Genomic DNA, 11,623 nt, shown 5'->3' on the forward strand with positions numbered 1-11,623 from the left:
TGTGGCTCTGATCAGCGGTAAGATTATTACTGCCGATCAGCGCTCCAGCAGCTGTGACAGGTGGTAAAAAGTTTACAGAGGCATCGGCTGATGAGAGAGTACTACTCCCATCAGCTTATGCCTGCTGCCACTAATGACAGCGAGATCAGGTGCTGCTGACAAGACTATTCATCAAATAAATAAAAAAAATGGCTTAGGTTTCCCTCTATTTTTTATAACCAGGATGGCAAAAGTGACAGCTGTGGGCTGCAAACCTCAGTTGTCAGTTTTATCATGGCTGGTTATCAAGAATAGAGGGGACACCACCACGTTTTTTTTTATTTATTCAAATAAATAATTTTAAAAAAATGGCGTGGGGACCCCCCTATTTTTGAAAATTGGCCAAGCTAAAACAGACAAGATATTGCACCCCCTCAACCTAAAAATAGCCACCCCAGAAAAGTTGCACCTATTAGATGTGCCAATTCCGATGCTTTGCCAGGCTCTTTCTCACTTGCCTTGTAGCAGTGGCAAGTGGGGTAATATTTGAGGGGTTGATATCACCTTTGTATTGTCAGGTGACATCAAGGTGACATCGAGCCCACGGGTTAGTAAATAAACATGCATGCCATTTTACTTTTTTATTTACAAATAAAAAACAAAATTTATACTCACCTTACCTTATGCCCATTCCATTGATGCCCTCGTCCCCTGTAAAAATAAATAAATAAAAAAACAGCCATATCCCTCACTGTCTGACATACTGTCCCACACCATAATCCATGTCTGTGATAAAAGGTTGTCAACCTGGATGGTGCCAAGATGCGACCTCCCAGGATGAAAACCATGGGGAAGATGAGCTGCTGCTCGCTAAGCATCCGTGACAAGCGGTGATGTCATTGAGGATACATAGTCCACATAGTCTTTCATACAGTATAATATGCCCAACATAGTCTTCCATACAATATAATGGGCCCTACATAGTCCTCCATACAGAATAATGGACTCCATAGTCCTCCATACAGAATAATGGCCCTACATAGTCCTCCATAAAGAATAATGTGCCCCACATAGTCCTCCATACAGAATAATAGCCCTACATAGTCCTTCATATAGTATTATGTGCCCTGCATAGTCTTCCATATAGTATTGTGGACCCCAAATAGTCCTCCATAAAGAATAGTAGGCCCCACATAGTACTCTATACAGTCTAATTGGCCCCAGATAGTCACCAAATTAGGTACATATGAAAATTCCACTACAAAGGAGCAAATTATTCCAGAAATGAATTGGGGCCATAGTCTGCTATGTTTCTATGCCCCATTTGAACAAAAGGACACTTTCAGAAAAAAAAAACACCAATTAAGTTTGGGTCATTACAGCCAAAAGCAGAGTTGAGGTACCGTCCCAATACCATCTGGGTTCTGTTTTTAGTTGTATTCAGACAAAATCCCCGAATGCACTACAGAAATGCAGTGTGAAGAGGGACTAATGTGCTTCTATTTACACAAATATAAGATGGAATAGGAAGAGGAAATTTTCTCCATTACCGAATAGAAAATATCTTCGATTATATAAAAACCATGTCTATTGTAAAGCTTACTTTGTTAAAAAAGTCATTAAAAAGGCAGATACATATGAACCTTACGCGTTTTGGACTAGTACTATAAGGATTAGTGCAAGTCCGAAAAGTGTAAGGTTTATATGTATCTACTTTTTTAATGACTTTTTTTTAACAAAGTAAGCTTCACAATAGACATGTTTTTTTATATACGGTAATCAAAGTTTTTTTCTATTTGGTGCTGAAGAAAATTTCCCTTTCACGTTCCGTCTTCTATTTATGCTACTCACCCAGGATTGCCGGCCTGGAGGATTCCGTGCACCGATCTCATGAACATCTTGGACATTATGACATTGCTGGCAGTGCAGCGGTAAGCTGTTTTTTTATTTTTATATTGCTTCTATTTACAGCAGCAAATCAGCATCATGTATAGTCAGTGTGTGTGAGAACTTCTTGTCTCATCTGTGTTTAAAAAAAATATAAACCAAGTCTGGAATTTCCCAATAAGTACCGTATCTCCAATTTTGCGAATCGGGAACTAATTATATTATGTCCTATGATGAGCCCTTATGCTTCAGCCTAGAGGTTTTTGCACTGAATATACAAGTCCGATTCCTTACAGCTAGCATTGCTTACTTTTTATGTTTTCTTAGCTTAATGTATTTCCTTCTCTGCTTCCAGGTTGAAAGGAGCTGGCACACCTTATGATAAAGAATCACTGGCAATTATAAGACTGAATAATACCACAGTTTTGTATTTAAAAGAAGTGACTAAATTCCTAGCCCTTGTGTGTTTTGTGAGAGAAGAGAGTTTTGAAAGAAAAGGTAAATGTTTTTCTGAACAAGACAAAATGTGTAATGCAACTTTAAAGAGATCTTGCCATGTGCCATAAATATATATTTATTTTATATACCAGGTGTAAATGGTGAATCTGGAGGGCTTTTTATATTTTCCTGTGCCTCTCTGCTACTGTTATATGCCCACCTCTTCCCTGTATATAAATCTAGCCTTTTTAGCAAGTGGACTTGGCTCTAACATTTTTTAGAGTCTTCCTGAAGACCACACTCAGCTGGCTAACTAGACTAGATTTATATTCTGGGAAGAGATGTCATATCACAATGGAGAGACACAGGAAAAAAAAGTAAACACCAGATTCAGGAGAACAGCAGTTACATTAGGTAAAAGATACATACAGTGGTGCTTGAAAGTTTGTGAACTCTCAAAATTTTCTATATTTCTATATAAAGTTGACTTAGTCTACATCATGTGATGCAGAGTCACTACTCACGGAAAAGCCATGAGACAGGGTAGTCAAGAGGTCCGAGGTCAGATACCACCAACAGGGTACGTAGTACTGAGAGGCAAGACAAAGGAGTGGTCAAGTAACGGTCCGGGGTCAAATGTCAGGAGGGTACATTAAGACAAAGGAGTAAGATACATTAAGACAAAGGAGTAAGATAAATGGGTAGTTAGAGGCCCAGTCCGAGGTGGAGTACCTGAACTCAGAAAGCGTCAAGAGTAGAAGAAATAATCCACACAAATAGTCACAACATATCCTAGGTCTGGAAACAAGATCAGAGAAACAGACACAATGCTAAACGGAAGACACCAAACAAAGCTAAGCTACAACTGATGCTGGACTGCTTACAGCTAGCCAGCTAAATAGCCAGCAAATCACTAAGGGTGGGAGGCACCTGGGGAAACGGCCACAGGGCTGGATGAGATTGAGCAGAGAGCTCAATCAGAGAGCTGACAGCCCAGCACGCCCCAGCATCACATTAGATGACTGGACTGTTACTCACAATACTGACCCTCTAGCACACTCTTGCTCCCATAGGGCGGCTGCGCTGTCAGTCACAGCGTCACTAAGCCACAGAGATGAAACCGTGACACATCAGACTTTTACACAAGTCCTAAAAGTAGGGAGAATGAATCAAATTAAGCAAGAGTTAAAAATATTACATTTTGTCATTTTTATAAATGAGGAAAATGATCCAATATCACATGTCTACGAGTAGCTAAAGTATTTGAGCCTTTATGATTATGAGATGATATGAAGGTGAAATTAGGCATTTTCATTCAATAGGACGACAATTGGGTGTGAGTGGGTGATCGATTTTCATTAAAGAACAGGGATCTATCAAAGTGTGATCTTCATAACACATTTGTGGAAGTTTATCGTGGCATGAACAAAGGAAATTTCTGAGGACCTCAAAGGAAGAGTTGTTGAAGCTCTTTGGGCTAGATATAGTTACAAAACGATCTCTAAAGAGTTTGGACTTTTCCAATCCACAGTAATGCCTCATTCACACATTAGTATTTGGTCAATCTTTTTCATCAGTGTTTGGATGCCAAAACCAAGAGTGGAACATACAAAGAAAAACTATAATTGAAAGATTGACACCTGTTCTGTGTTTTGGAGAAACTCCTGGTTTTGGCAGATAAATACTGATGAAATGCTGATCAAAAATACTGATATGTGACTAAAGCCCTTTGAACAGATTATGTACAAACATTCAAGGCCAATATTATCCTTCTTGGTCAACCTATAGCAAGGTGTATAATAACCTGCAAGGTCGCTAAGGAACTCAAAGTAACCTCTAAGCAACTAAACGCCTCTCTCACAATAAAGCCAGATGGTCAGCCCTAAATGCAAATTAAGTTACTGTTTTATAGGCACTTAGCCCAAATCAACTTCATACCAATAATATAAAGTAATGTAGTTGAAAAAAAAAAACCCACTTTTAATCTATATGCAAATACCCCCACCCCTATTTGTATATCTAGCACTGCCCCTGAGCTTGCTTCACAGTGCAGCCTTTTTAACAGTGAGTGTTGCCTACAAAGGGTACTTCAACAAAGTATTAGTTTCAGGATGTGTATGTTTAGGCAACTACATTATTTTACCTATTTTTCTTTATCCACGTGAAAATATTTAACTTAGTTTCTCAATGGATATCTATAGATTTATAGGTGACATCAAGATGGAAAAAGTTCTGAAAGGGTTCTTCTTGGGATGACTATTTTACACGAAAGTGAAAACCTGGCATTGTAACAGGAATGTGTAGACTTTTTACATCCACTGTACTCGTTGGTGATTTTTTTTGCTGTTACCTCATTGGCATAACAGAAAAAAAAAAAGAGTTTTGGAGACTGAAAATAAAAATAAAACAGAACTGGTCATAAATTATTTTAAAGAGAACACTTTCTAGAAATACAGGAGCTGATATCTGTATATTTGAGTTATTTTCCATAGATAGCTCATATAGATTGAGAATATGATTGTGTACTTGAGCCCCGAAATGTAAGAAAGGTGTAAGTGAATTGCTATAAATGTAAAACATTTTTTTACTACCCCTATCCTAATCTAAAAAGAAAATGCTGTCCGAACATGAGAAGCAGACTAGTCCATTTGAGAAAATACATAATCTGCATTGCCTGCCAGTACACTGTGAGCTAATCCAGATCAAAGCATTACGTGAGCTGTTAGAGGCTCTGAGCTAAAACTCAAACTAAAGTGTCGCTTTCCCTAATTCCTCAAATACATGAAGATGTTTTCCATCTTCTAATGTGTCAGCACTCTCTTTAATACTCATATTGTGTGACATTATTCGTAAAATGATTGCAACACATTTTAGAAGCTTTTCATATTACATTACCCTGCGAAAATAAAAAGGAAAAAATATATAAGAAACCTTGACTGAGCTTAAAGGGAATCTGTCACCATGTTTTTGCTACCCCATTTGAGACAACATAATGTAGGGGCTGGGGTCCTGATTTCAGAGATGTATCACTTACTGGGCTGCTTGATGCAGTTTTTATAATATCACTGTTTTATCTGCAGCAGATCTAGCAGTTCTCTGAATGCTGAGCTCTTTATAACTCTGCCCACATCACTGATTGGCAACTTTCTGCATACATTGTACATAGGCTGAAAACTGTCAATCAGTAGTGGGGGCAGGGTTATACAGAACTTACTGTATAAATATGTAGGACTACATGGCAACCAGTTAACTTGTTGTGGCGCCCCTAGGGGTATTTGCCACAAAAATAGTTATTGACACCAAATACAAATATTAAAATAGCAAGACTGCACTACCATCTCCGGCCAGAAGGGGGAGCTCCAGAGACTCCCCTTGATCTATTCTGGTCTGAGAAAAGGACTGGCAGTTGGGTTGAAGAGCTGAAAGTGAGAGGTCGTATAACTGAACTCCTAACAGCCCTATGACGGATTATAGGCCTGTAATACCCATAGTAGGAAAAGAGGAATAGAGAAAAAGGACATTGTGAGAACCGGGTAGCAATAACCTCTACCCAGAATAGGCGCAGAGACGGATACCGGATCCGTGGCTATATTCATTATATATAATACAGCAACCGGAAGGAAGTGAGGTGATATCAGCTTCACCAGGGTAAGACGCAGCAACAGACACAGTTCAGCGGTACTCCCAGAGGGGGTAAGCCGACAAAAAAAGGACTCGGGTTGTCCGTCGAACCAGAGCACAGAAGAGACAGATTGGGTCGGCAGCCAGTTCACAAACAGCAGCAGGGCCATACAGAAACTGCGCATAATAAGAGGTGGAAATCCTGACAGGGTCAAAGTAATTCAGAGTTCTTAAACAGACTCCGGTGACAGTATTGGTTGCAAATCCCTTTTTGTTGAAGTAAACTGGTTAAACGTTTCAGCGCCTCAGTCTTTCATTTGGACAATAGCCATCGATCCAGGATCGGGGTCATCACAGCTGAGAGGACCTGCTGCTGATCAAGTAAGTGTCTGTTCCTTCATGATATCCCTTACATTGTGCATCGCCTGAGGCCACAGCACCGGGTCAAGCCAGTAGTGACATCCCCCTCAAGAGACGGACTTCATTGATCTGGTGCTGGGTACCTCGGTCTCCCGGACGTCACAACGTCATGAAATGATAATCTGCTGATAAAGTACTGATTTTATCAAAACTACAGTGAGCAGCCCAGTAAAGGTACCGTCACATTAAGCGACGCTGCAGCGATATAGACAACGATGCCGATCGCTGCAGCGTCTCTGTTTCGTCGTTGTGTGGTCGCTGGAGAGCTGTCACACAGACAGCTCTCCAGCGACCAACTATGCCGAAGTCCCCGGGTAACCAGGGTAAACATCAGGTTACTAAGCGCAGGGCCGCGCTTAGTAACCCGATGTTTACCCTGGTTACCAGTGTAAATGTAAAAAAACCAAAACACTATATACTTACATTCCGGTGTCTGTCGGGTCCCCCGGCGTCCGCTTCCCTGCACTGTGTAAGCGCCGGCAGTAGCAGGGCACAGCGGTGACGTCACCGCTGTGCTTTGCTTTACGGCCGGCACTGACACATTCAGTGCCGGAAGCTCTGAGCAGCAGCGCGGACGCCGGGGGATGTGACAGACATCAGAAGGTGAGTATGTAGTGCTTTTTTTTTACTTTTACAATGGTAACCAGGGTAAATATCGGGTTACTAAGCGCGGCCCTGCGCTTAGTAACCCGATGTTTACCCTGGTTACCAGTGAAGACATCGCTGGATCGGTGTCACACACACCGATCCAGCGATGTCAGCGGGTGATCCAGCGACGAAATAAGGTGCTGGCCTTCTAGCTCCGACCAACGATGTCACAGCAGGATCCTGATCGCTGCTGCGTGTCAAACACAACGATATCGCTATCCAGGACGCTGCAACGTCACGGATCGCTATCGTTATCGTTGTTAAGTTGTTCAGTGTGAAGGTACCTTTAGTGACGCATTGATGGAATCAGGGTCTTTGTCTCTGCATTATGCTGCTTTCAGAATAGGTGGCAAAAATCGGGTGGCAGATTCTCTTTAAACAGTGAAAATCAAATGGCAGGAGTAGGTTGCTGAATGGCTGCAAGCACTGTTTGTAGCTCACTGATTGTTTTCATTATAAGAAATGTATTAGGTTGTCTCCATTGTATCAAAGTCTCCTCAAAGGGAACCAGTCGTCATATTCATGCTGCCCGTGGTTCAGACACTGGCGTAGTGATTACAGCCATGTATGCTTCACGCTAAAATTCGGTGGCGTTTCAGTGTAAACATACTTTGAAAGGCCGGTGAGGGATTATTTGCCTTGTCTGACAAGCCCAAAGCGGTTTGTTGGATGGCTTCTCCTCACCACGATACTGATAGGTCACAAGTGTGCACATAGGGAGAGACCTGTCAGTCAAAGGTATCGGGGCGGGGAGAAAATAGCTGTGGACCAATCAGACTACTGAGCCACATAGTTCCTAGCCGGCTTTTCCAGCATCTTTTCTCTAAGCATTTCACAGTAAAACATACAAAGCTGTAACCAGGCTTGGATTCATTCTGTGGTTCAGGCAAAATGAATCTGATGAGAGCTTCCTTTTAATCATATAAGTTGACATAGCTTTAAAAAAAATGTTTTTCCTTCATTTACAGGTTTGATAGATTACAATTTCCATTGCTTTCGTAAAGCAATTCAGGAAGTGTTTGAGGTAAGGGTAAAAGTGCTCAGATCTCGCAAACACCTGAGTCACATTCGAAAGAGCAGAAGAGCTGCCCCCAATGGTGCACCGAGAGCTCGGAAATAGAGATGAAGAGGTCCAGAAAGCTGCTCCATCTGCAGAGTTTCTCTAAGATAAGGAGAATTCTAATCCTGAGGATTCTTCATAAGGGACTTTACCTTATAGACAATCAGATTCATTTATAGTATTACTAATATGCCGCCTGATGGTCACAGCAGGGAGACTGCACTATGCGCTCATACAAAATAAGGGAAACATTGAACACAACATATTCCTGGTGCACCCACTAATCTCTAGCATCGGTGTAACAGATCATTTGTCATTTGTTTCTTTGATGCAGCATAGAGCTAAACATTTGCACACTGTACATGATGCGACTATAAAACACAATGTGTAGTAGAATAAATATTTTTTTAGGTTTTCAGATTTTTATAATAAAGAGACGTTAAAGGTATTTTTGCACTTTGGAAGTTATAATGCACTTTTATACAGCTAATTTAAATATCTGAATGTAAGCTACATGTCGAAACATGCCTACATTACAGGACAAGATTGTGATATTTTAGTCTACTTCACTTCTGTCTGCTGTGCAGCATCAGGAAACAGAGGATGTGGTGTTCAATGTTCAAAGCCTAGTAGTGACATTGGGAATTCCCTCTCCCAGTATGTGCAATACACATGCTACCAGGCTGAGTATATGTAGTGCCCACAATACGGAGCTCTCTATGCTGTACTTTCATACTAGCAGTATGCCGAAATGAATAAACTTGCAGCCTGACTGTGCTTCTATTTTAACATGTCAAAGGTAAATGGGTCACTGTTGTTTCTACAAACGTTGTACAAATAAGTAGTACAAACAAGAATAAGAAACTTAACTTCTTTCTCCACTTATGAGCCACTTCTTTCCACAACTGCATATTGAACTTATTATTTACTCTAAAACACAGCTACAACCCACATTGTTTAAAACATTGACTGGCAGCACACAAGTATAATATTCTAGCTGTTTATTAAAGTCTGAAGAGATGGGGTTTGAGGAGGAGCAGAGTAAGAAGCTGAGTGAAGAAGAGAAGCCCAGGCACACGTAAACCCATGAAGCCGCTTTCTAGTAAGTGTTTTATCTCATTCTGGTGCGGAATTCACAGCTACACTGCTCAGTACTGCTGTATAATGTCTCCACCCACTAGTTTAGAGACTGAAAATAAGAGATACAGCATGCAGAGAGACAAATTGGTGAAAATTCTGGTTATAAGTTATACAGTTAGCAATATAGTGTAATTTCTCGTGTAGTCACACAGAACAGCATATTTTGAGCAATCCCATGAAATCATAGGAATATTTTAAAAAGGAGTCTGACACCCCCCAAAGCACAATTTAAGCTAAGCACATAGTCATATAGGAGTATATCTTGTCCCAATAAGAATCATACCTTTATTGTAGAAAACTGTCCTGCTGTTGTGCAAAAAAAGCCCCTTTATTCCCATATGCTAATTAGGTTGCCTAGTGTGCCCTTGCCATAGCTGAGCAGCTTCACTTCACCATTCCACCTCCTAAAATTGAACACCTCACCTCCCGCCCTACTATTTGAGATGGGTGGCTTGTCAAGAGACAACACTGTTTCAGGAGAAAGCTTGTGCCTCTGCTCACTCACTATTGGAGTTCCTAGATCGGAGTGGACACCCAAAGATCTACATTCTCCCCTGCAGCCGCACACTGTTGTAATGGAGCGACTGTAGCAGACAGGAGAGAGCTATGAACGCCTGCTTCAATCGAGGAACTCCAAGATACGTGCCCACAAACATGAAGGCAGCGTTTTGGACGCAACTCACCTGCTCTGTCTCCAAAATGCTGCATTCTACATTAGAAGCACAGTGGCTGGGATTTATAGAAATGCCATGCCCATTGTGCTTCTATTTAACGATGCGTAAACTCACCTGCGGTGCGGGTTTATAAACCACAGCATGTTAACTATCTGCAGCGGAGACGCTAGTCTGCGCTGTGTAGTCTCACCCATAGCCATTCACTAGATGCGGTAATTCTGCATGGTTCACGGAACACGGAAATGAGGATTTAACTGCGTGATTAGAACACTGCGATTTGGAGACAGTGAAAATACACTGCGTCCAAAACGCTGCTATTCCTGATCGTGGGCACATAGCCTAACAGTGAGTAAATGCAAGCACCAGTTTTCTTCGGAGACTGTGCTGGTGGAGCGCCCCCACTGCCGCAGGGCCGAGGGGCACCCGGTACCGGGCCTCTGCGTCTCAGTTCTGGGGTTGTCACGATGGCTAGGCCCGGTCCGTGACCCTGCTGAGGGGCGTCCAGTGAAAGTTGAGAATGTGATGATGTTGTGGTGCGGTGTAGGTCGCGGTGAATAACGAGGACACCAGGTTGCAGTCTCTTTACCTCTTTACTGAAGGCTTCAGGATCCTCAGTCCGGAATACGGTTAACCGGGCTACCTGAGTCCGGCCGGTCTGATGGCACCTCCAGAGTTCCCTTTGCAGGTGGAAATCTGTGCCTACCTTCTAGCGCTTGTGTGTTGTAGTCCTTCCCTGCTGTGCTTACGGGATAGTCCTCACAACTGTTGTGTCTGTTTCTGAAGTTCCCTCACAACTCGATTATGATGTTCTTCTTCGTCCCCCCAGATGATATGTCTAGGACGCACCCGTATGACGGGTGGGCTTGGAGTTCTTCCGGGACCCTAGAGTCGCCCCTCTCCCGATGTTGCCCCCTGTGTCTGCTTAGGTGATTTTGGGTGAGACAGCCCGCCTAGAACTGACTGTCCTGCCGTAGGTTTGAAGTAAGGCCTGGAGCTCAATACTTCCTCGGCGTTTCCGGCCACCGGCTACGCGCCTCAGTAGGATGTTGCCTCGTCTTACAGCACGACTCCTACTGGTGTTTCTCCTTGTTGCGTTGATCTCGTTTCTCACTCAGCACAATAAACCTCGCTTCTTGTCCTTTCTTGGGGTACCGCCGCGATGAAGTGCAGGCGCGGTCCCATAACGTTCTTTCTGTTCGCTAGGCCTCTGTCAGGATCCCACCCCTGACAGGGACCCCCCTGAATCTTCCCCTGCAACACCCTCTGCCACAGGATGTTGCCTGGTTCCAACCCAGTCAGCTTCTCTCTAACCCCCAGTTTTACCAGATTGTGAGGAGTGGCCTAATACATAGCACCCTTAGCTCCCCCTGGAGGCCAGACTGTGAAGTGTATTGGTGTCTGTGATACCTGGTCAGGTGAACTCCTTCAGTGCCATCAGACGTACCATAGCCCCCCTTAGCGGCGGAGCATCAGTACTGCAACGACCAGGACTCTGGGGCGCTACACTGGCTCAGGACAAGCCTCAACTGTCAATCACCAGAGCGGCAGACGCAAGCTTTCTTTTGACACAGGGCTGGCTCTTTGCAAGCAGCATTGTTAACCACAAGAGAGGAAGTTGGGGTATGCAAATTCCAGGGGGGTGCAGTAGTGCACTATAGCGGCTACTGCATAAGGGAATCAAAATTAGCTTGTTTAACAATGTAGGGGCCCAGTCACACAGTACAAGTATGATTTGTATATGGGCCAAGTCATCTGA

General features: G+C 42.9%; 1 protein-coding gene across 1 annotated transcript in view; it reads left to right on the forward strand.

Moving 5' to 3' along the window:
• The window catches only part of RRAGD (Ras related GTP binding D), an 82,634-nt gene extending 73,809 nt beyond the window's left edge, over positions 1-8,825 (forward strand). The window contains exons 6-7 of the mRNA XM_077289734.1: positions 2,222-2,364; positions 7,962-8,825. Coding sequence (XP_077145849.1) covers positions 2,222-2,364; positions 7,962-8,113 — 295 coding nt within the window. The 3' untranslated portion in view covers positions 8,114-8,825. The remainder of the gene's footprint in view (positions 1-2,221; positions 2,365-7,961) is intronic.
• Positions 8,826-11,623: the final 2,798 nt, after the last annotated feature.

This window comes from Ranitomeya variabilis, chromosome 2, assembly GCF_051348905.1.
Source record: "Ranitomeya variabilis isolate aRanVar5 chromosome 2, aRanVar5.hap1, whole genome shotgun sequence".
Taxonomy (NCBI): domain Eukaryota; kingdom Metazoa; phylum Chordata; class Amphibia; order Anura; family Dendrobatidae; genus Ranitomeya; species Ranitomeya variabilis.